Here is a 26,292-nt window from a genome sequence, read left to right as displayed (position 1 = left end):
CTTCACCCGTTCCTCACTACTATGGCTGCAACAACTGCAATCACGTTTACCCACCCAAGAGGTCCGAGTCCACCAGGACCTTAACAAGATCATTGCAGCCACTCAATTTGCATCCGATGCCATTCTCAATGCTGCCAAATACGCATCAAGAGCGATGGCATCATCAGTCACCTCGCGACACCTATTATGGCTACGCCAATGGCCAGCTGACCTAAAAGCATCAGCCCTGTTCACGGGTGTCTAAGTTATTTGGTGACTCCCTCGAACCTTTATTAGTTGAGGACAAGGACAGAAAGAAGGTTTTGCCTTCCGCCATTAGGAGGGCGGATCGCAGGGCAACCCCATACTACCGCAGGCAGTCTGCCCGATACTTTCCCCAGGAGGGCTCTAGCCAATGCCCTTATTCCCAGGGCTCCTTTTGCCAACAGGACGGGTTCCTTTCGGGACAAGCCAAAGTCATACGGCTCTTCAAAACAGCTATTTCGCGGGACTGGCAACTGCCAGTTCCGTTGTCAGAAATGACTCACCTCCCTCTCCCCCCATAGGAGGCAGGCTGAGCCTCTTTGTAGACAGGTGGGCTCACATCACGACCGACTAATGGGTCCTCCATACCATCAAATTTGGACTTCCATTAGAATTCCTTTCCAGCCCCCCGAACCGCTTCGTACCATGCCCTGTCTCCAACTCCCTTCACAAGCACAGACTCATGGAGCTTGCTATCCAACATCTCTTAGACATCAAGGCCGTGGAGGAGGTCCCCCCAGACCAATGGAGGCAGGGATATTACTCAATCCTTTTCATGATGTCGAAGTCCACAGGGGACTGGATAATAATAATAATAATAATAATAATAATAATAATAATAATAATAATAATAATAATAATAATAATAATTTTATTTCTATACCGCCCTTCTCCCGAAGGACTCAGGGTGGTGTACAGCCAATTTAAAAACACAGGACACAACAATGATTAAAAATTAAAATAATTAAATAGATTTGGCCGATTTAAAACCCCAAAAATTTAAAATACCCCAATTTAAAATTATTATGTTGACAGCCCTGCTGTCTGGAGAGCGATACTCAACTTAAAATCACTAAATACCCACCTTGTCTACAGGAGATTCAAAATGAACACTCTGAAGTCCATTCTAGAGGGGATCAGGCCAGGAGACTTCCTAGCTTCTGTAGACCTTTCCGAAGCCTACCTACATATTCCTATCTCACCGGTCCACTGGCGTTATCTCAGATTCTGCTACTCAGGGTGACACCTGCAATATCGTGCCCTCCCATTCGGCCTGGCATCGGCACCGTACAGCTTCACAAAGGTCCTAGCGGCCCTGGTGGCGCACTTACGCTCCGTCCCGGTACGCTTCAAGCCTACCTGGATGACTTATTAGTTCAGGCCCACACTCTTCCAAGGGCGCTAGCCGACCTACAACTAACCTTGCAGGTCCTACGAGAACACAGGTTCCTAGTCAACTTACTCAAGAGCCAATTGCAACCCCGAACCCGCTTAACACACCTCGGGGCAATAATCGATACCCAGGCGGGACAAGTGTTCCTCTCTCACGAGAGGAGAGATAATCTCAGACTACTCATCCGTCAAATCCTCCTGGAGCCAACGGTGTCCAAACTCACCCTCTCAAAACTGTTAGGGAAACTGGCATCTTGCATAAATATTGTGCCTTGGGCCCGGCTCCATGCACACAGTCTCCAATGGCTCCTGCTACCGTATCAACGGAACAAGACTGCTGCTTCTCATACCAAACTGAAGGTGTCTCTGTCGGTTCGCCGGTCATTACGCTGGTGGATATCCCTAGCCCTGGACAGGGGATGTGTATTCACAGACATTCGCCCGATAGTCATTGCGACAGATGCCAGCCTCTAGGGATGGGGAACGCATCTGGACAAGCAAGTAGCTCAGGGTCGTTGGTCCTCCAACGAGATGCAGTACAACATCAATCTACTAGAGCTTCGAGCAATTTACATGGCCCTTCAGACCTTCCAACCGACCATATAGGGACACCATATTTTAATATTTACCGACAACATGGCGGCGAAAGCCCACATAAATCACCAAGGAGGGACGAGATCCAGGTCACTCATGCTGGAGGCTCTCAAGGCTCTCGCTCAGGGTGGATCACATTGCCAGCAAGGACAACCTCCAAGCGGACTTCCTCAGTTGTAATATGGTGGAACCATCGGAGTGGCGTCTCCACCCCGGTCTCTTCCAAGAGGTTTGTTACCGATTCGGACAACCCCACGTGGATCTGTTCACTACATCAGCGAACACTCAGTTTCCACGCTTTATCACTCGTTACCCATCGTTGGGAGTGGAGGACACGGATGCTCTCCATTGCCCCGGACACTGGGGCTCCTCTATGCGTTTCCGCCTCTAGCATTAATTCCTCAAGTGATACCCAAGATACTAGCGGAGGAAGCAGACATAATTCTCATTACCCTCCACTGGCCGAGGAGGCCTTGGTTCTTGGACCTTGTGGCCCTCTCCATAGCGCGCCCTTGGTGGTTTCCAACCGAGAAGGTGTCTCTCAGCCAGGGGGCAGTCAACCACCCGGAGCCCCAATGGCTCAATCTCACCGCCTGGCGATTGAGAGGCTCCTTCTGAGACAGCCACTCTATTCCGAGGACGTTATTCATGTCATGCAGGCAGACAGGAGACAGTCCACCATCAGATTCTACAATATCACCTGGAAGGTATTTATTTCTTGGTGCTCTGCACGCGAGATTAATTCCCTTTCAGCTTCTGTTCCTCAGGTCCTGGAGTTCCTCCACGATGGCTTCCGTAAGGAACTGGCGCTCAACACACTTAAACGCCATCTTGCTGCGCTTTCCATGGTACTGTTGCACAGGGATGGAGCGCCGCTGTCTCATCATCCGTCCATTCACAGGTTTTTACTGGGGTTCGGAATATTCATCCCCCAGTAGGTCAATGGTATCCCTCCTGGGACTTACCACGGGTACTAAAGGTCCTCACCGAACCACCATTCGAGCCTTTACACACATCGAGTCTCAGGTACCTTTCTCTAAAGGTAGCCTTCTTGGTGGCAATTACTTCCGCCTGCCACATTTCGGAGCTGGCGGCCCTCTCTATCTGGCCTGACCTATGTATCATCCACACGGACAGAGTGGTCCTCCGACTGGACCTGTCCTTTGTTCCTAAAATTAATTCATGATTCCATCGGGGACAGGAAATTATTCTTCCAAATTTCTGCCCCAGACCAGCTCACCCACTGGAACACAAATGTCTGCAGAGCTATTAAGATCTACATCTGGACTACTGCAACGCTCTCTACATGGGGCTCCCCTTGAAGAGCACCCGGAGGCTCCAACTGGTCCAGAATGTGGCCGCACGGGTAGTCACGGGAGCCGCATGGCGCTCCCATACAACACCTCTCCTGTATGAGCTGCACTGGCTCCCAGTGGTCTTCCGGGTGCGCTCCATGGCATAGGACCTAGTTATCTTTGAGACCGCCTGCTGCTACCGACAGCCTCCCATCGAACTGTGCACTCCCACAGAGAGGGCCTCCTCAGGGTGCCATCAGCCAAACAATGTAGGCTGGTGATCCCCAGGGGGAGGGCCTTCTCTGTGGGGGCACCTACCCTCTGGAATCAGCTGCCCCCATTGATAAGGAGAATCCAAGACCTCAGTGCCTTCCGCTGTGCCATTAAAACCTTCTTTTTCCAGGAAGCCGGGCTGGCCTAACACTTTTAAAAATGTTTTTAATTGTTTGTTATTGTTTTTAATCATGGGGCCAAATTTATATATATCTTTTTAATTGTATTTTAATGTTTGTAGTTTATGCTTTTACTTGGCTGTTCACCACCCTGAGTCCTTAGGGAGAAGGGTGGTATACAAATCTATAAAAAATAAATAAATAAATAAATAAATAAATAAATAAATAAATAAATAAATAAATAAATAAAAAATCTCACGCACGGCCACTTCCAGGCGCTCTGAGGCGCTATTTGTATAATTTCAACCTGCCTCACTGAGATCTAAGGTATCTTCGGCCACCATAGGTCGCTGGCTTCGGGCTTGCATTGCCTGGGCATATGAAGCACAGTCTATCCCTCCTCCGAGGCGTGTCACTGCTCACTTCACTCGCAGTGCAGCTACCACCGCTGCTTGGGCCACGCAGGCCTTCCTCGAGGAAATTTGCCGGGCAGCTACCTGGACTACTCCTGTTACATTCATTAAGCACTATTGTTTGGATGTCTTCGCATCTGCGGAGGCTTCTTTCGGCAGAAGGGTCCTCCAACAGGTACACCGGGCCTCGAAGCCTCCTAGTTCGCAGGCTTCCCACCCGTAGGGCTGACGAGCTTGGGTATGTCCCACTCCTGACCCACTCTGCAGCCTTCTGGGAGAAGAGGCGGAGGACTTACCGTGAACACCATTTCTCCGGGGGCTGCGGAGTGGGTCAGCCCTTCCCGCCTGCAACTCTTCCACAACTTCTTGCTAACTCTTGGCAGAGGCTGTCTTTTAGAACTCGCTTCGTTGAACAAAACTGGAGGCGACGGAGGCACGAGGAGGTGTGGCCAAAACTATTCGACTCAATGACTGGCCAGACCAACTGGATCATCCCACTCCTGACCCACTCCGCAGCCCCTGGAGAAACAGCGTTCACGGTAAGTCCAACGCTTCTTTTCTTCATATTTTTAGATGTCGCATTTTCAGAGGAACATTCATTGCAAGTAAACTAAAAATGGTTAGGTTTTGAGGCAAGGGAATAAAATGCTAATTCTCATAATCCATAGAGAAATAATGACATCAACAAATAAAAATCTAAAATAAACCTGCACACTGACTGGAAGGCAACAATTTATTCAAAGAGAACTGACTCAGCTAAAAAGAAAGGGGTGTTTCATAGAGCATGGAAATCCTGCCAAGAGTGTTTTGGATAACAATAAGAAAAACAAAATACAGTAATAAGAATTTGTTGTAGACCTCCTGAAAAAGTAGAAAGTAGGGATGAGGTGTGTTGTGTCAAATGACTAAACATTTAAAGGGGCTCATAATTGTAACAATGGGAGATTTGAACTTTCCTGACATCTGCTAGAAATATAACTCTGCCAAAAGTCAGAAGTCCAACACATTTCTGCCCTTTCTTGCTGACAACTTCATTTGTTAGAAGATGGAAGAAGGAACAAGGATTTACTATCCCAAATCTAATTTTTACTAATAGATAGAAATTTTTTGAATAACTGAGGAATCTGGGGTTGCTGTCTTTGATTTCATGATAGCAAGGGGAGGAAGAAGAGTCTTGTATGCTGGGCTTCAAAATAATAAATTTAAACAGATAAACAGTAAATTTAAACACATGGTAGTCCAGTTTCGATGTCTTTACATCCTGAAAAAATAATGTGTTAGGGAGGGATGAGAGATCCTCCAAAATATGATATTGCAGTATAGGTTTATCTGCAAACAATTCCTATTTAAAAGAAAAATGGAAGATATTTATTGGGACCATTCTGAATATACATAGTACTTTCCAAATTGATGCAAAGAAATCGACTTGTATAGCAAATGGCCAGGGGGTGTTTATTCTATAAAGGACACAAAGCAGTTGTCAGGTTCGATAGGGGCTGAATCAAAAAAATGTAAAGTGAAGAAATGTCCCAAAGAACTCAGAAAACATTTTCAGAAACATCAGAAAGAAATGATTGGTAACAGGTAATGACAAGAAGGAAGCATTCTTAACTTGTCTTTTATGTCTGCTCTAAGAAGGGAAACAAATCTTTAGTTGGTCTCACTTCCAATAGAGGAACTCAGGCTAATCAAGGAAAAGGTAAAATATCACCTAGATAATTCAATGAATTTATGTCTCCAGGGTCAAATGAATTGCATCCTATCATACTGAAAGAACTAGGAGAAGGGATTTCAGAAGTACTAATTTTATTTTTCGGAAGTCCCGGAGAAACATAGAAGACTGAAGGAGAATAAATGTTAACCCAGTTTTCAGAAAAAGGAAAGCAGGGTTTTTACAGGTTGATAACTATTCTGGCCAAGGTCCTCCAGGAGATAATTAAACAGCTTATTTGTGAGCACTTAAATAGGAGTGCAACAATTAGGAAGTTAGCTAAAGGTAAACAAATTAACCTTGTCTCATTTTTGACAAAGTTATTAAGTTGCTTAAATTGGGTGAATGTTGTGTGCCTTGTTCTTACCAAGAAACACCAAGGTAATAAACTAGGCGGGGAAGAAAAAAATAGTCTCATTAATAAAATGGTGAAAAATGGCTAAGTGAATAATTTAAATAGCTCCTTGTTGGATTGGGAGGTAGAATTGAATCAGCTATGTCTTGGGCATGTTCCAACATTTTATTAGTGACAAGAGTAAGGGGATGATAATCAGATTTGAAGATAATATAGTATTAAAAGGTATAACTACTCCTTTGGAAAAGAAAATAAAGATTCAAAGAAATGAGCTGGGACAATGAAATAAACAATATGAAATTCAGCAGGGATAAATGTAATGTCTTTCATCTGGGGTGAAAAAAATGAATGGTAGAAATATAGAATGGCAGAGATCTGATTTGGTAGTAGTACTTGTGAAAAGGATCTGGGTATTCCAATAGATTGCATTAACTATGAGCTAAAAGATTATGAACTGAAAAGTAGGTAATGTTCTGAGATTTCTTGACAGGAAAATATTTAAATAGAGACTGAACAGTCATTGTTTAAAATCAGATTATGCACCAAATTCAGAGTTTGCTTAGACAATCTCAGGAATTCTTTCCAGCTTTATGATTTTATAAGTATGTTCGCCACCTTAGGGAGGGAGGGAAGGAAGGAGACAGACAGACAGACAGATAGACAGACAGACATTAACTTTGTCTCAGTTTTTGACAATTTGGTTGAATGCTATGTGCCTTATTATTATATATTAAAAACACCATGCATTATTATATTTAATATATCAAATATTGATATCAAAATATAAAAGAAGAACATATATTTAAAATAGTTATATATAACTTAGTTCATTATTAATATTTCAGAAAAATGCAACATTTGCAATCTCAGTTTTTATGAGGTTTAAAATAGCTTCCTTGCTAGCCTTAAGTATCCTATAGAAAATACCAACTTCCACTTGTTTCATAGACAAGGAAATTGAGATTTTCTTGGTAGGTAAATAATACATTCAATATTGCAATATTGCAAATATTGAATGTTGCATATTCTAGTAAAATCCTTAGCAATATTTAGTGCAGTTTTTATTTTCAATAAGTGGCTCACATTTGTTTCTATTACAGATTTTTCCTACAGTTCAATCTTTTTCTTTTGAAGACTTAAGATTTTAGTAGCAAAGTGATTATCTACATAAATATCTGCTATGTAGTTCATACAGCAAAAGTTATTTAATATATTCATTTTCAGACCATTAAATAGGATTTTAGCTAATAATTGTGTTTTTTAAAATACAGAATTAAGTATACATTTTTAATCAAAATTTTAGTTTCCTTATGGCTTTCTTTTTTAAAATCAAGAATTGTGATTGACAACTTTTATATGCTAAGAAAATCAAACTACCTAGCTATCCTCTGATTTACTAATTTCTTAGCATGTTTTACTCATTTGGAAATATGACTTTTTCCTAAACATTTTCGTCTCTTATTAGAAATATACATTTTTTGATGAACCAAAGTATGAAAAGCATTATCAACATATGGAAGCAGTTGAGGGAGATGAATATGGCCAAGCCCCAAAATTTTACGACTATGCGGAAAAGAATGTATTTGAAAAGCCTAAGAGTCCTCTTGTAAAAAGTAAAACTCCTGACAGCAAGAAATTAGAACCATCTCTTAAGTGGAAGGCTACAACAGGCACTCGAGAGTATGTAATTCTTTTAGATTTTCTGACAAATATAATTAATTAACCTGAATTTTTGCAATGTAATATTGTTGTCATTATTTTTTTTTTTAAAAAAAATTGAATTTAAATTTGCTTTAATTTAAAAGCTTTATTTAAATAAATTGTCCTTTCCAAAATGTTATTTTTCCTTATTTTGTGACTTCCCAGCAACTAGAAAAGTTTGTATTCAAATCATATTTCTTCAATTTAAGTATATGCCTCATAAACAGGCACAGGATTTACAAATGTAGGTAGAAACAACTGTATCTGTATGATTTAGAACGGAGCATTTAGGATCCAAGAGGTAAGCTTGTGGCTCCAAATTTTCACATTTGATAAGCAACTTAATGATACCTTGAAATTGTAATGCTTTGTATTTGGCCAGTATAGCTAGTTGTTTCATTTATATCATATTTTCTTTTGACAATACAAGGCAGAATATGTGTTTGTTTCTTTCCCTCTAAGACGTGAGGGCAAGATGGAGAAGAATAACTGGACAAGACAATAATTATTTTAACTTTGCTTCTGAGAATCTGAAATTCTAATGATTATACCAGAACAGGTTCTTTACCAATTACCATTTCACAAAGAGAACAAGATATGTGCAGATAATAGAGGCAGTATTTTGCTCAAACAGCAAGACTAATGTTGATAATTGGTGACTTGGCTATTCACAAGCTAGGTTGAGGTTCCACCCAGAACCAATCAAAGTAGAAGACAGGAGGAACTAGTGGCTTGGGCTACAAGCTCAAAAAAGAACCTCTGAATCAGAGCCACTGGGAGTTGAGCAGCATACACATTTAATACATTATTTGTAGTTGGTTACACAGATGATGATAACTTAGATATGTGCCATTTTTTCTCTGGATCTCTAAGATGTTTTAATTCCATTTGATTGGTAATATATACAGCATAGAGAAAAAACCAAATCTAGAAGCCCAGTAAACAGTAAAATTCAAATGTATTGCTATTGATTGTATATGTTAGCAGGTAATTAAGCAAATATACTGTATCTTCATTGTGGTTACTCTTATACAAAGTATTATTTTATTGGTCCTTTTGAAACTAAACGTTTAACAAATTCAATATTCTAGGACTATATGAAGATTGATATATCATAAAGAATTCAGGTAGAGGAGAGAAACAAGTGCCTCTCAAGATCTCTTGGGCTCCAGTAACTCTAAAGTCTGCATATCTATGGTCTTGGGAGTGAAAGGAGGTTTTAAGGACCTCAGTTCTTCCAGCTCAAGCTTGTATATCTTTGAAAAAAGGAATTGAGAGGATTAATAAAGCAAGTCTTCTGCTAAAAAAGCACCATTCAGAGGCTTTAGAACAACCACATTTTGTCTATGATATCCAATTGGCTTGCTTAGTGGAAAAAGGATTCTGTATGCACTGCACTTAAAAAAGTAGAGGTAGTTGTTGATTTACAACCGCAACTGAGCCCAAAATTTCTGTTGCTAAGCAAGACAATTATTAAGTGAGTTTTGCTCCATTTTATGACTTTTCTCACCAAGTTATTAAGTGAATCACCGCAGTTGTTAAGTTAGTAATATGATTGTTAACTAAAAGTTAATCTTGCTTCCCCATTGACTTCGCTTGCCCGAAGGTTGCAAAAGATGATCACATGGCCTTGGGACACAGTAGCTGTCATAAATATGAACCAGTTGCCAAGCATACAAACTTTGATTACATGACCATGGGGATGCTGCAATGGTTGTGTAAAAACGGTCATAAATCTATTTTTTCAATGCTTTTGCAATTTCAAACAATTACTAAATGAATGGTTGTAAATTGAGGACTACCTGTATTACAACATTTAATTATGTGTGCAATCTAGATTTTCACTGTGACAGTATATTCAGCATCAGTGATCATTAGTTGTAATGGCCCATCAGCTAAATTCAAGAAAGATCAGAGAAAGGATTATAGGAGGTGCTTATGCAGGGCCGGATTTAGATGAAAAGAGGCCCTAGGCTATTCCACTTATGAGGCCCTTTCACCTATAGTGAAAGTGTAATTTTAATTTTGCTAACAATTTGAATGTAGGGAATGTAGGCCCCTCTTGATCTTGAGGCCCTAGGCTGAAGCCTAGTTAGCCTATAGGAAAATCCGGCCCTGTGCTTATGATTCTTATCAGAGATATATTATTTATTGCAAGAATTGCAATAGTTATCCATACAAGTTGTGAATTGCATCATGAACTGAAATGCATTACAGTATTAGAACATTAATATTTTCATTGTAGCTCTTGCTCAGCTTCACACAAATGTCTGTTAAAAGTAATTTTGAAAAGTCAAATCAATAGCTGCAGTAAAAAAAAAGTTTAAAGAAGAAAAAAGTCTGAGTCTGCTTTTAATATCAAAATGCCATAACCGCAATCCAAGAGAGAATTAACTGTGCTTAGGTCCATTGAAATCATTAGGTTTATTCTTTGCTGCACTTAACTGAGCTGAATTATGGCCCATTTATAATTCTAGATTCAGCAAATTTTGCTGATAATTTGTGATGACATCAGTTCTTTATGCTTCTTTAACACATTATTCAATCTAAATGGTATGACATTAATCAGTTTTAGCCTTTAATGGACTTAGTTCAGAAATTAAAACGTTTTTTATATATTCATTATATCCTTAATTGTCAAAGAACAAATGTTAAATCTTTTTAGAGGCAAAGCAGCAAGAAAATCCGATGAAAAAGAAATCAAGCATGCCACTCCAGAAAGCAAGAAAAGATCCAGTGGAACACCAACTGCTTCTCTTAAAAGGTACAGAGTCTTAATAATGCATAATTTTCTTTTGCTTGAATTAAAATCACAATTTTCCAACATGAACAAGATAACAACAAGTAATTCCAGCATCGCATATGAGCAAACTGAAATGATTGAATTGTATTTGATGGATTTATTTTAAGGTTGTTTTTTTTTTTTACTATTTTTATGTACAGGAGTCTGTAAAATCAGTGTTAGTCTCAGATACGAATCATACTTATTAAGTTTTCAAATGGAAAATTTTCTGGTGTTCCCACTTCTCTGCATGATCAAACAGGGAACTCCCAAGCTGAAAATATAAACCTGTTGGTTCTGGCAGAATTGTGTTATATTTGCATCTGCTACCATTTTTCCAATCACAGACAGAGAAATGATGATTGCTTGGCTTATTGTTCTAGTAACTTGGCTCTTAATAGACATTTCCTTAGCTCACATTTCTTAAGCAGTGTACAGCAACAGATCTCAGTTTTGAACAGTGTGCCCTGAAATTTAAATACCTGTTTGGAGAGGTTTTTGTATTGTTTCGTTTTTATTTTTAGTAATCTTGCTTTCTCTCTTCTTCAGTGTTCTGGAACCAAGTTAGTATCAAAATTTGAAAAGCAAACAAATACATCCATTCCAACAACTTTCATAATCACATTGTTTCTCCAATTTCACAGAATTCCATCAGCAAAAAATCATGCAGGTTCAAACAAATGATTTTAATTTTTTTTCAACTCTCTGTCACTTTAGTGGATTATGTAAACATGATGTAATTCAGTTCATTATAAAACTTAGCTAATTTGTTTATAATTAGATAAGAATTGATATCTATTAATGAGGATATTAATACACAGTTTTGCATGCTAATTTTATAAAATAATAGCATAATACAGTGAGAACATATTACATATGATACATAGGACACATATAATGTCTTCTGATCATTTTTTAATTATTACTATGTTGCAAAAGATTGTTCCAAATATAATTGAAACCACAAAGGTTGCTTCATCCTTCTTCTTTTACAAGCTGTTTTTATACTGAAAGTTGCACATATATTAATTCTTCAGTTGTTGTTCCACATGAAGAAGAAAGCATACATTTAGCTTCAGAGATAAGGTGCTTGCTTAGCTTTGAAAAATTGTTCAAAAGGGAGAAAAAAAATACCTTTGGAAAAGGACTCAACCCATTTCCCAAATTCTTCAATCTACAACTATACTAAAAACAAAAAATCAAAATTGGAAATGTTTTAACATTTAGTTTGTTCATATGAGATGATAAACCAGTCTCTGTAATTTCATCTCACCATGTGGAACGGGGTAATAATATTGATCTATCTTATACTTTCTTAACAGTGTTTTAGTTGAATAATTTCAGGAAAATTATTTTACTTTATTGTTCAATTTCTATAACATATTACTCTGGGCAGCTAACAGGAAATAAAAACAAGATATATACCTTGGTGTTCAGGAGGAAATGATTCAACGGCATAAGTGTTTTCTGATTAAATAGATGCTATTTATTCTTTATGAATTGTATGCAATTAAAAATGATTTGTGAAATATGAGAGCAGGTGCATAGCTTTTCTTTAAAACAGTGGTTTTTTCCCAGCATCAAAATCATATGTGACTATTTTAATGAAATGTTTTAAAAACACAATTATATTAATAAATTGGGTCATTAAAGAGATGCATCTTGTATCTTGTATTCTGACTTGGAAAACTGAAAAAAAAAAGACTGTTTTAAAAGATGCTGCAATCATCAGTGGAGCAACTCGTCTCCAAAACTGGTGGATGCTCCAACACTGGAAGTTTTTAAGAAGAGATTGGACAACCATTTGTCTGCAATGATATAGGGTTTCCTGCTTGAGCAGGGGGTTGGACTAGAAGATCTCCAAGGTCCCTTCCACCTCTGTTATTCTGTTACTCATATTGTCAACTGTTATGGAGCACATTTCCAATATTTTTCAATACATGCATAGGTGATCTTAGTGTGGCTTGCATTAAATTTTTGTCTCTTAATAATTTCAAATTCATATACTTATGTATTCTGCTTTTGGTTTAATGTAGTTATCATTTCTAGCTTATTCATTGTCCCTTTCTTGCTCCACTTTTCCTTCTTTTTTTGTTTAGTAAACTTCCACCGAAAAGTGAAGATGTAAGTGAAAGTTCTTCTGAGAGTGAAGAAGAGGATGAACAGCCTGAACGCCATCAGGAAATTAACACTGATTTGCCATCAGAATATTGGCAGATTCAAAAGTTAGTGAAATATATAAAGGTAAAAAAATTAATTTTGAGGAAAGACTGCAAAGGATCACATTGCTTCTCTTCTGATTAAATTATAAATTCAAAATTATTATTCCACAATCTCTTCATTTTGTTTTTATTTCACTAATCAGTCTGCATCCTACAATCTTTTTGAACCTTTTGAACCTCTGTTGTAGTAGATCTATAGAATACAATTTAGTTTAGTCATAACAATACCCTTTCAGCCCAATGTATTGCAAAACAGACAGGTAATCCAGTGCAATTTATTATAAAGTGGCAAAATATTAAATATTCTAAATTCCATGTTACTTATTTATTGAATTTATATAGACATCCATCTCAACGAAATGTCTCAAGCATCCTTCAAAGTTGTGACATAAAAAAAAAAAAGAGAGTAAAAACTTGACCTAAAAGTAACCATATCATGTCTCTGTGCATGATCGCCTGGTCAATTTTATTTTATTTTATTTTCACTTTGTTGGGATTTATTTATTGATAGGTCTATAAATTTAAGAGATCATTTATGGCTTTTGTTTTTATACACAGTTCCCTGCTGGGTTATTATGTTTGTGCATATGAACCATGTTATAGAATATAGTACATAGAACAGAATTGGAAGGGACCTTGGAAGTCTTCTAGTCCAACCTCCTGTTTGTGTAAGAGACCCTATACTATTCCAGACAAGTGGCTGTCCAGTCTCTTCTTAAAAGTCTCCAGTGATAGGGCCCCTACAACTTCTGAAGGCAATGCATTAATTGTTCTCTCACAGTTAGGAAATTTCTCCTTAGTTCTAGGTTGCTTCTTTCCTTACTTAGTTTCCATCATTGTTTCTGTTCTTGCCTTCTGATACTTTGAAAAATAGGTTATAATTTTGAAAATAATTTTATAATTATAATTTTGAAAATAGATTATAATTTTGAAATTATCATATTTATGCAATAATATAATTTCAAAAGACTAATTCTGAAAGATTTAATCCTACTCAAATACCCCAAAGAAGCAGCTTGATTCTAATAGTTCTTGCTTCTGAAGTGGCTCTTCCAGTAACTACAGGGATTCATATAGCCACATTAGGTACAAAAAACTTCATTCATTTATTATATAATAACATATAAAAGCAAAAAGAATATTTCCATAAAAATAAAGTTTCACATCACATCAATTTAATTGCTCTAATGGAAACCAAAAGAATGTTTAAAAAAATAGCAAATCCTTTATTTGTTTCATTTTACTGAATTGTCCACAAGTTGCTTATGAAAATGCTATAGAATAATTTCTATTAAATTTAAATAATATGACATATTTGGAAGACTAGAAAAAAACAGTAGACTTGTTTTCTCTTTGTGTTTATATAATTAATTCCAGAACACTTCTGCTTGAATATGAGAAATGTATTAAAATAGCATTGGATTTTGAGTAAAACATTATCTTGTATTAATAAGCTAGCAAATAACATACTGTGTACCCATGGGTGGTCATTTCATCCTTTAATTTTTTTTAAATGAACCTTAATGCTTTTGCTTAATGCTTGAATATTGTTTTAGATTGTTTTTATTTAGATTGTTTTTGGCTGTTCCATTGTAAATCACTCTGGGCACCATCAGAAGGAAAATTAGTATACCATTATTATCTTCACAACAATGTAAAATCACGACTGCCAATTCTGTAGCTAGTGTTGGCTTTCCTACACACTGAGTTCTTCTCAAGAACCTAGGGTATCATAATGTATCAGCATAGCATATGTAATCATCCAAGTAGTGTGGTCTTTTGCAATTGACAGATGGAAACGCACAAATTTTTCCAAATGCTGTCTAAGATGTTTTGATATAGCAATTAAAACAATAATATTATTATTAACAATCTCATATAAACTGAGAGACAAATTAATAATCTGCAAATGGACACAAATAAAAATGTACATTAAAAATGTACATTATGAAGAAAGATCATCTCCTTTTCCTCTATAAATGCAATGCAATATATGTAATGATTTATTAGCTCCAAGAGAAAAATGGCAATAGTTATGTTGTAAGGTCTTTGGAGTTATTCAGTGTTTCTAATTAGGTGATGTATCACTGAAGCTTTCCAAAATAAATATTTGCCCCTTTTTATCTATTTGGATGAAGAACTTCACAATCAAGAAGTAGAAGTGAATTGCTTTAGATTGGCTTACAAAAAAAATTTAAAATAAAACATCAGACATCTCTTATATGCGCCCATAAATGTCAACAGTTACAAAAGGCTTTTTAATTTGTTTCATACTTTTGTTGGATGAACTTTTTGAAATAATGTTGCTGGATCAAATTAGTTATTCAGATAACAGCTGGAAAAGTGACTTATGGAAGGGTTGTATTAGAAAGAGTTCTTTTTATGATCTATTAACGATAGAAAATAAGTATCATTGATCGTGAAAACTGTACAGGAAAAGAAAAACAAACTTGGAGACAAAAAAGGGCTGCTGGAAGGGAAAAATACATATGAGAAAAGAAAAGGGATATATGATAAGTAAATATAATTAATAATACACCAGCTGAACTATACACCTAACCAAGCAACTGTAGCCATGTTGACCAAAAACCTAAACTTTCGGCACAGATATAACCTTACCCTTCCTTTGAACCATCACAATTCTCCTATGCATACAAGAAACTAACTTACTCATAGCTTCCCTATCATCGGCAGCAGTAGCATGTTTCTGTGATGAGAGGCTATAGAAAGGAAGGCCACCTGTTACAAAACAAAACATCCAAATGCATCATCTGTTTGTTGCATATAAAAAATTTCAAGAGTGAAGTGATAATATACCAACAAATTGCAATCACATATAAGGCTGGCAGTATAAATAATATAAATAGAAGTAGGATGGTGAATTTCTACCATGGCAGGAAAAAGTTGGAGAGAGAGAACCCAGGAGCTGGAGGGAGAGAAGGATTACTTGCAAAGCTACAGTATTTCAAAGGAATATCAGCTTTCTTCAGATTCAAATAAACCTCAACAGACTGAGAAAAAAAATAAAAATTGGCCATCAAAAAGCCAGGCAACATCATGTGATCAGCTCCAAATTGCTGTAAAACCTTCATACCCAGAAGTCTGATATGGTTACTATTAGGTCAAGATGTTACTTTGCTGTTCTCGCTGTCACAACTTCGAAGGTGCTGGAGACATTGGCTTAGTTCATCAATAGAAGAACTAGAATAGAGAGCTTGCCTTAGGTAATAAAAAGATGTAGTTTTTGAGGTACCGGTGCAGACTGGTGCTTATATTCTATTTATGCAGCTGGTGGTGAAGGGGACTTCACAGTCTTACCCCCCTGCCCCCTGTGTTTGAAAGACAAACTATTAAGCAGCAGATGCCAACTAACCAAAGTATTACCATTTCCCTGGACAGACCAAAAACCACATAAATTACAACCCATAAAGTAGTAGCTCGATATCTTTATCTATAGGTCTGCATTATGGACTCAGTCTTTTATTTAACACTTACCTGCTAGTCACTCCAAAGCCTGCATGCTGTCTTTTAGAAATTATTCACCTTGCTGGAATGTATGAATAACACCCATTCTGTGAATTTAAGACATTTGCTTGCTGATCTTGTTTATTCTCTGAAAGCATTGCTCCCCTCATATTTGAATGCTCTGTTCATATGGTTTAGTTTTTCTTTGGAAAATCTGTTGGCTTTACTGCAACTCAATTGCCCAACTTTTTATTCAAGCTCAGCTGCTTGTTGTTTTCTTGACAGTCTGAAACAGTGATGGGTCTTCCCAGATTAGTCTTGTTAAATGTCTTTTGCAGACATTATTTCAGGCCCAGCCATGACCCCACACCCACTTGTAGCAGCTGCAACTCTTGCCAGATACTAAGAGCAGAACTTCCCCAGATTCCACTCTATTATCTGCTCTATTTTGAGAAGAATTCAGCACTTTCCTCTGGTGTTTGACATCAAGCAGAAACACGGCCAGGAAATGATGTGCCTTCCATACGTTCTGGTCCTGGAGAGGGAGGGAAGGTGGAAGAAAAGAGGTTACTGTTAAAGATCTATTCAGTGTAGCAGCCATGCTGACTGGTGCAGTTTCTATATGCCATGTCCTACAAGTTATGGGTAATGTATACTTTAATTGTTCCTGTAAAATGAAGACAGGCAATGTGGATATTTACCTCCTTTCTAATACTCTGTGATGACAAAGAAGAGAGTGGAAAAAACAAACTGAAACAAAGGAGAAAGCAGCATAATTTTGTGTTTTGCTTTTCCTCAAAGTCCATTGTGTCTTTTGAATGTTGATCCCTTCTCACTTAAAAAACAATATGGAATTGATGGATGGGCATAGTGAGGCTAACTTTACTTATTTATAGTAGCTCTCATTTTTTAAAAACCAGGCTGAATGAGTTTGTGGCTTTCTTGATAAATAAAATCATTTTTATTCACTCTGGGCTGGATGTTAATTTGGTAGAGCCCGTGGGGTGAGTGGGACAGCATTTTATGATGTAATTTACATTTTTTTTTGCACAAGTATAAGAGTTCTCTGTAATTTGAATGTTGCTATCTGTTGGCTAGACCCCACCTCTCCTCCCCTTCAAGGTGTTTAACAGGGTATGACCAGCTAACTCTAAGAGGTAATCAATGTGGTGGGTTTTTTTTTTTTTTGGAGGAAGAGAGCTATTCAGCTTTGTTTGAAGGAGGAAGTAATCTTCTTAAAAAGGTAATTCCTTAAGACAGCTGTGTTTGCCTAGTCTCTAACTCTTCCCTTTGAAGCAGGTTTGGTATGAAGGCATTGGGAACCAGTTACAGAAGATTACAGAGGAAACAAATTACCTACATGATTTTCAGTCAGGATTCAGGCCAAATCATGGGACATAAACAGAATTTGTCATTCTAGTACAGGGGTGTCAAACTCATGTGGTCACATTGGTGTCACGTGACATATGGGAACTTTTTTCCTCTTGGCTAAACTGGGCATGGGCATGGCCAGCTCGTGATGCATCCAGTCCATGGGCTGGGAGTTTGGCAGCCCTGCTCTATTAGCTGACTTAGATAGGGGAATACATTTTTTGATCCTGTGAGACCTTTCAACTGGGAGTATCCTGGATCACCTACAAGGGTTGGCAGTAGTGAACACTGTTTTACAATGATTCTGTGGTTCCTTGTTCATATATCCTGGAGGAAAGTGTTTGAGATCATGAGAGGCCTGCAAAGAGTTTGACAGGCATCAGAACTCTTTCCCGTGTTGTTTTAATGACTTGTAAAACTACTGGGAAAGATCATCTATCAGATCAAGGTGATACGTTATTAGTATTACTAGACTGATGATACTTACTTACATGTTGCTACCTTGGGCCAAACCAGCAATGCTCTGGAAGCTCAGAACTGGTGTCTGGAGGTTATAAGGATCTGAATTGGACAAAACCATTTCAGATTAAACCACATCAAAACAGAGTTACTTGTTTTTAGCAAGCAACTAGTAACATTGGATTATGTGCTAGATGACACTCTTTTTCTGTAGAGGCCGATACTGTATGGAACTCTGTCTTCTCTTTTCACAGAACTATATTTTGATACCTTTGAGCCCTTGGCTCCTGGTGGTCCCAGTGGTATTATTCACCCTTTGTATTTAACTTTTGGATTTTAGCATTACATATTTTTATTTCGTATGTGGCTGTATGTGTGTGCCTAAAGACATCAGAGATTGGGCAGATCATAAGCATTGTAAACATTGTACCAAAAAACAGGGAAATAATGATTCAAAAAAGAAATAGCAATTAGGAACAAGATAGATCATGTGTCAAATGCTCCAACAGCAACATGGGTCAGTATTCCAATGGGATGTAGACTCAGATTTTGCCTATATAAATACATTTGCAGCTTTACAAAACTAAGAGGTCAGAAAGTCAGGATGTAAAGAAAATGCCTGAGAGAAGTTTGAGCAATAGTGCAAACGTACACTCTGAACCAAGTCTGGAATTTTTTCCCCTGTATCATGCAATTTTGTTTTCATTCTTCATTAAAAAAAAAAACTGGTGATGGTTTTAATTTGAAGTTTGCTCCATGTATTCCTTTGTTACTGAGACATACCAGGCTTGACGGTGTCAGTGCTTAATTAGCTCTTAAACAATACTTATTTTCCACGCATTACAGACATGTAATGTGAACATTATGGAATCTGTGATTTTTATCATGGTTATGATTTTCCACTGGCCCTGGTTATTTTAATCTCTGTGTTTCATTCACTGCCAGGCTATAACCCAAGAACTGCAGAGGATTCAGGAAATGGGACAAGAAGTTATTCCATAACTCTGTAATACTCCTCTATAACTCATCACTAACAAGTTGCAGCTTGACCTGTGTTGTGTAAAACAAAATGAAAAGTTGGATCAGACAATGAATATTTAATAAGATATTATTCCTATTAAAAAATGCACCATAAAACCATAGCTGAAGTAATTGTGCCTTTATTCTAGCAAGTAACAGAAGCATATCCAATAAAGGAGACTAGATCATCACAAGCATATCCACCTGCTTAAATCAAAGTTATGTAGGACAACTAAATGAGAAACCAATATGCTCATAATTTTAATACAATATATTCGACTTAATAGTGTATTTTGTTTCAATATAATGAATGGAAACTGAATTAAGCTACCTACAAAAATTCATTTGTAGACAACAGGTAGTCACAAGTTAGATTTCAAGCAATAATCTAGATTTTTCAGATTCATTTGTAAGTTTAGCTTAAGACAACTTGACATTAAAATTGAAAAAATCTGGTAGTACTGTAATAGGACTGCTTGGGAGGTTAGAATGTGAATGAACTGAAACAGTAGAATTATCTGCCAGGTTTTCTTGGCTTTAGTCCCCAATTGAGTCAAATACCAAGGAACAGAGGAATATCTGTTTCTTTCTTGGGCTTTTAAAAAATGGCAGATATTGTAAGGATAAACCAATGGTTTGTAATGTATTCCTGCAAACATTTTGTATGTTTGATGCCCCCTTTTAATAGTCTTTGCCTGGCAAAAGTAAAATATGACTAATTATGGAACTTGTTTTGTACTAGGGGTAGAAAGCTGAGGGCAATGTGGTTGAAAACAAGACATTTAATTTCTTTTTTGGATGGGATTTGGATGTTAGATAATACCCTAAACAGAATTCTGCAGGAGCCATATGGACTCCAAGGAGTCTGTGGAGCTTGTGAACTAGTCCCATTGTATTAACTGACAGAAATTTCTGTAAGGAGAAACAGGCCTCTTTTTTCTATTTCCCCCTCTTAGTTTGGCTTTTTCAGAAGAAAAATAAGTAGGCCAAATTTAGATTTGTAATTGTTTTATATTAACTAATGTTTGTGATGTTATCATACACCTACCTACTTTTTTTTTGTTTTAGTGGAATCTTTGTTATTGTTCTTTAAGCTCAGTGATGAATCAAATGAAAAATGTTATAGATCTCATCTCAGAAAGGTGGTTTTTCTTTAGTTATGGCTGTTACTTAGTATAATTCTGAACTTCATCTATCATCTAAAAAGTGCCTAGATTTTTTTTCTCCAAATATGCCTTTAATTATTTTTTGAGTTTATATTTTCTTTTCATTTCAATTTGTGGATATTTGTGCTGAAGCATCCTATAAGTGGAGCTAGATTTTTAGAAATAAAATCTGCCTTTAATTTAAAGCTTTAAAGTTAAATGTTACAGTGCCATAGAACCTATTTCACATCCATCATATTATATCTAGTTTCAAAGGTTTTAACAACATGATGCAATTTTTGTGTACATTTAATAGGGAACTAACAGTTTCCATGTTGATTAAAATCTACTGTTGAAAACTTTCTCTAATAGCTACTAGGCAGAAAAATAATTGTTATGGTAATCAGTAGTAATGGTTATAATGTAGCACAAATGTATGAGAGTATATGAAAAATATTTTATGGGTTTGTTTTAAAATGTATATTAAACAATGGAAGCAATTTTTTGCATACAAATTTTGTACAAAAAATCCCCAGATTCAGTCTTACAAATGTAAAATTAAAAGAAACTTTCAAAAGTTAGAATTGTATCTTCTCTTCTTCAGTTTATTAAAATATTTAGCTGATTTATCAGTGATAATTTAACAGAAATAGGCTTTTCTTCTATTTGCCTCACTAACAAATACCACCAAATTGAAATATGCACATTGCCCTTATACTTTTGCTGTATATATTTTTTTATCTTGGTGTGTATATTCAGTAAAACCTATAGTAAAACCTATTTTACTCTATATTATATTGATGGTCTCATTTATAGGCAGGTAACCAGACGGCTACTGTAATTGCATTGTGTTCAATGAGAGATTTCAATTTGTCTCAAGAAACATGCCAGTTGGCAATTAGAGATGTTGGAGGTCTCGAAGTGCTAATTAATTTACTTGATACTGAAGAAATCAAATGTAAGGTGAGTTAGTTGCATAGTGAGCATTATTTTTAAGGATTCTACTAGTTTTCACACAGGGTGTCCATTTTGACTTCTAGATCCTTCTCTTTCTTTTAAAAGCTCTGTGACTATCACTCATCTTGTAACACTGTGTAATTTAATTGAAGCCTCATAAAGAGTCAACATTTAAGTCATGGGGGAAATTTAAGGAATTAAAACAATTAAGAACTTATGCATGAATTACAGAGAAATTTTGAGAATCCTTCTAGCTTCCATGTAGAGAGATAATGGAAATCCCAAAGATTTCTTTGGCTATTTCCTTTTTGCATCCTCACATAAACTTTCTTTAGAGGCTTTTGCTATCATATCTAGGAAGCAAAAGAATTTCCTTCTTCAGCTTTGTCATCACTTGCACTCATCCACATCATAGTCATGATCGATAGTAGCAATTTTCTATTTGACGGCATGATAATACCTTCTTTTCATCCCATGAGTGAAACAATCATCCTTAGGAATACTTAAGTTTTAAAATAATATATTACACTTTAAATCAGTACCATCCCAGCTCAGCTTCAAGGTGTATGAAATCTGTAATGCTTTGTTACCCATTATCTCAGAGGCAAGGTCATCTGATAAGGAAGATTATAGGAGTGTTTGGGTATGGATCCACTCCCAATAATCTGCTCATTAACCAGTCCCTGCTACAGCTACTTCCTTTATAGGTTTTGCCCTTTTCATTGGTATTATGTTCTTTTCATCCTTGTCACTATTCCTCACCCTTACCTTTCACACCAACTTTTCTCCAGCTTTCTAAAAGATAGAGCAAAGAAGAGCAGACTGCCAGTATTTCATTTTCACAAGAGAGGATGGGTGTTATTTTGTTTTCATTTGTCCCTTACAATAACTCTTCCACTCTTCTCTCAAACTAAGAGTGTGGTCAGTTTCAATTAGTCAATTTCAGTTCTTTGGCAATATAACTTCTAGCCAATTCTACAGTTCCAATGGGCCCTGTGTCGTCTTTTCTGTTATTATTTCTGTGCTGGCATCATTCTGTATTTTATATTATTCGCTATTATTTTAAATTTGGGAGATAATTTAATCATGTAGGAGGAGTAGACAAGGATAAGCCACAGAAGAGAAGCACAAAACCTCTGTTTTCTCTGCTGGCTGGTTAAATTTTATAAGGGGAGAGCAACAAAACCAGAGAAGAAAATAATCACCCTGCCTACAATAAATAGCACAACCCCCAGTCAGAATAACACCACTTGGTATTGATTTAGACGAGGTGCTGTAGAAGCAGAATATGAGTTGGCAGTGCTACCATTGTTCGACTCCTGGATGGGTGGTTTGCCTTCCTTCTTTTCCACTCTGTAATCAACTTGCATGGAACAAAGAAAGACAATTAGCATCTCCTGTGGCATGAACATCTGTGTATTACAGGGAGTCTTCAACTTACAACAGTTTGTCTAATGACCATTCAAAGTTACAAAGGCAGTGAAAAAAGTAACTTTTGACCTTTCTTCATAGTTACGACCTTTGCAGTATCCCCATGATCATGTGATCAAAATTCAAATGCTTGACAAACTGGTTCATATTTACGATGGTGACAGTGTCCCAAAGTCATGGGATAACCTTTTGCAGCCTTCTGACGAGCAAAGTCAATGGGGAAGCCAAATTCACTTAACAACCGAGTTACTAACTTATCAGTGCAGTGATTCACTTAACAACTGTGGCAAGAAAGGTCGTAAAATGGGGCAAAACTTACTTAACAAACATCTCAGAAAGATGTTTTGGCTTCAACTGTGGTTGTAAATAGAGGATTACATGTATAAAAAACTTTTTTAAAAAATTAACCTGTACTCTAAAAGAAAGCAATCCATAACCATGCATTTTTTCCCATTAGATTGGTTCATTAAAAATCCTGAAGGAAATTAGTCAAAATGCTCAGATAAGACGTACAATTGCTGATCTTGGAGGATTGCAGATCATGGTTAATATACTTGATTCTCTAGATCAAGATCTGAAGTGTTTGGCTGCTGAAACAATAGCTAATGTAGCTAGGTTCAAACGAGCCCGAAGAACAGTCCGTCAGCATGGTGGAATCAAGAGATTGGTAAGTTGTTTATATACTCATGTAAGTTTTGGTTTCAGAATTTTATCCTAATTGTGTCTTATTTCCTCTAACAGTAATGGCAAATTATATGTTATATACCAATGTGGTCAAATAATTTCCTTTTTCATGTGAGAAGGTCACTCTGCTTTTTTTTTTTTTTAAATGCCACTATAGGGCATTGCATGCCAAAACTATTAGACATAGGAACAGTTTTTTCCCTTGTGCCATCACTCTGCTGAACATCTAATGCCACAGCACTGTCTTATGTCTAAAGATATTTACACATGTGCTAGGGCTGCATTACTAATATCCTTCTCATCTATTACCTTCTACTACTGGTATCTTATGATTATATAATTTTTTTGTTGGTATGTACACTGAGATCTTATGAACCAGAGACAAATTCTTTGTGTGTCCAATTACACTTGGCCAATAAAGAATAGTTCTGTTCTGCTCTCTTCTCTTCTCTTCTCTTCTCTTCTCTTCTCTTCTCTTCTCTTCTCTTCTCTTCTCTTCTCTTCTCTTCTCTTCTATCTTCTATTCCATCCCATCTTATCCCATCCCATCCCATCCTATCCCATCCCTACCCTACCCTATAACAGATATTAGCAGAGCTGTGGTGGCGATGTGATTAGAATGCAGTATTGCAGGCTAATTCCGCCAACTGCCAGCAGTTTGATTCTCATCAGGTCAAGGTTGATTCAGCCTTCCATCCTTCCAAGATGGGTAAAATGAGGATCAAGATTGTTGGGGGCTATATGCTGATTCTGTAAACCGCTTAGAGAGGGCTGTAAAGCGGTATATAGCTCTAAGTGTTATTGCTATTGTTATGTTTGTGTAGCATTCCTTTAAAAGAAAAGAAAATGAACAATCCTCAATCAGAACAACAATTATTTTTAAAATGAATAATAACAGAAGCATCTCTCTGAAATTCTAAATATTCTGTTTAAACTGACAAGATCAGTATAGCATTTCAGATTACAAATATCTCCTGAAATAAAGATAGTTTTGCTTGCATTCTAAGCCAACTGAGAAGTGCGTTAGCAGGCATTCCTTCCAGCAGTTTGGAATAACTGATTAAAAGCTCACCAGATATACTTCTCACTTAACTGGGAGATGTAGGAGGGTTTGTCATGATTATATAAATGGAAACATTCCCAAACTTACCCATTTTTTATAGTGCTAGTAGTGAGAGAATCCAGGGGTAAACCACCTTTTTGTGGTATTGAAGAGTTTTTTTTATTTTACCACAACTGCTGAAAATCACCAGGGCTTTACTTGCTATTTTGAAGTGGAATACAAACAAAAACTCTAAAATAGACCAAAGATAATTTTGTAGAAAAAAAGCCTGCAACCCCCAAAAAACTATAAATTTCTTATTTTAATCCACGTGTGATATATACCAAAAAATCTGCATCCTTGACCAATCTACAGTCTCTTTGCCTTCCCTCAAAATCTCACACGGAACTGTTCTCCCCCTGCTCCACCAGAAGATTACAGACTTCTTTACAATCAAAATCTTATAGGCAGTAAGATCTAAAACAGGAGTAAGACATTCCCTTTCATTTCTAGAATAAGTGTTGCAGGCAGAGTGGTATCTTTCAGTACCAGGATGGCATATTTGATTAGTGCACATTAGCGTGTACTTGGTCAACTTTATTTGATTTTTATTTATTACCAGGTTGGACTGTTAGACTGCTCTGCAAGTCTCAATCAGCTTCAGGGAAAGGAAATTGAAGTAGCACGCTGTGGTGCTTTGGCACTTTGGAGCTGCAGCAAGAGTGCTAGGAATAAAGAAGCAATCCGTAAAGCTGGAGGCATCCCCCTGCTGGCTCAGTTACTGAAGTCTCCTCATTCAAATATGTTAATACCTGTAGTAGGAACTTTGCAAGAGTGTGCCTCTGAGGTAAGCAATGTCCCTACACTTGAAAATTCAAAAGACTATCCTCCGCAGGTCAAATAGAAATCAAAAGTAGACAATGACTTTAAATTTCAGGTGCATATGAAACAATATTCTGTCTGTCTATCCATTCATCCATCTATATTCATCCATCTATATCCTCTTCAACACATTCTTCAGTTCAGTCTTTGTTAACAGCAATAGCTCATGCCCAGTGGTGAAATCTGAACTGGTTTGCCACCGGTTCACTGGCCGCGCATGCGTGCTGTGTGCCAAACGCTGTGTGTGATGCACAGTACACACCAAAAGGAGGCTTGGGAAGGTAAGTACAACAGCGAGGGGGGAAATCAGCTGCGCCGCGTGATTTAGATTCACTAAAAAGCAGGATTTCTTACTTTCTAGCGATTTTAAATCGTGTGGCACACTGATGATCGGAAATACTGGTTCGGGGGAACAAGTAGCTTTTTTTAACTACTGGTTTGCCCAAACCGGTAGTTTTTATCACTATCGATTCACCCAAACCAGTGTGAACCGGTAACATTTCACCACTACTCATGCCCCACATTTCCTAGTTGTACCACAACTAATTGCAATGATCTACTACATATTGATTTTACAGAAGATAACGTTGAAATGGCACTACACAACCTAAAACCATCTATCTATTGGCCCTGATGGATTATGTGCCTACTTCTTAAAAAAGCTTTCCACTGCCATAGCACATCTTCTAAGCACAATCTATGAGTTATTTTTCAGAACCAGCTTCTTGCCTACCCTATGGTCATTAGCCACGGTCATTCCTATCTTCAAAAAGGGAGACCCCAGCCTAGCTGAAAATTACAGACCAATCTCACTGTGTTGCATCACCTGCAAAGTCATGGAATCAGTCATAAACCAATCCATTACCTTCCACTTAGAGTCAAACAACCTACTCTCTAACAAGTAGTTTGGTTTCAGGAAAAAATTGTCCTCTAATTTGCAACTCCTGCACTGCAA

The 26,292-nt window shown here is 37.2% G+C and overlaps 1 protein-coding gene and 1 long non-coding RNA gene across 3 annotated transcripts in view; one reads left to right on the top strand and one right to left on the bottom strand.

Moving 5' to 3' along the window:
* Window positions 1-16,645, bottom strand: part of LOC148114367 (uncharacterized) — a 43,672-nt gene extending 27,027 nt beyond the window's left edge. Inside the window, exon 1 of the long non-coding RNA XR_015734077.1 lies at window positions 16,377-16,645. This is a non-coding gene — a long non-coding RNA (uncharacterized LOC148114367). The remainder of the gene's footprint in view (window positions 1-16,376) is intronic.
* The window catches only part of ODAD2 (outer dynein arm docking complex subunit 2), a 106,585-nt gene that overhangs the window by 25,897 nt on the left and 54,396 nt on the right, over window positions 1-26,292 (top strand). For both annotated transcript variants that reach the window (XM_087892907.1, XM_034402375.3), the window contains exons 8-13: window positions 7,642-7,856; window positions 10,543-10,641; window positions 12,759-12,903; window positions 21,158-21,304; window positions 23,187-23,396; window positions 25,078-25,302. In XM_087892907.1, the coding sequence (XP_087749033.1) occupies window positions 7,642-7,856; window positions 10,543-10,641; window positions 12,759-12,903; window positions 21,158-21,304; window positions 23,187-23,396; window positions 25,078-25,302 (1,041 nt within the window). The remainder of the gene's footprint in view (window positions 1-7,641; window positions 7,857-10,542; window positions 10,642-12,758; window positions 12,904-21,157; window positions 21,305-23,186; window positions 23,397-25,077; window positions 25,303-26,292) is intronic.

Source organism: Pantherophis guttatus, chromosome 4 (assembly GCF_059756535.1).
Source record: "Pantherophis guttatus breed Tessera chromosome 4, ASM5975653v1, whole genome shotgun sequence".
Taxonomy (NCBI): Eukaryota; Metazoa; Chordata; class Lepidosauria; order Squamata; family Colubridae; genus Pantherophis; species Pantherophis guttatus.
The sequence above is the reverse complement of the archived record's forward strand: the minus strand, read 5'-3'. Positions and strand labels throughout refer to the sequence as shown.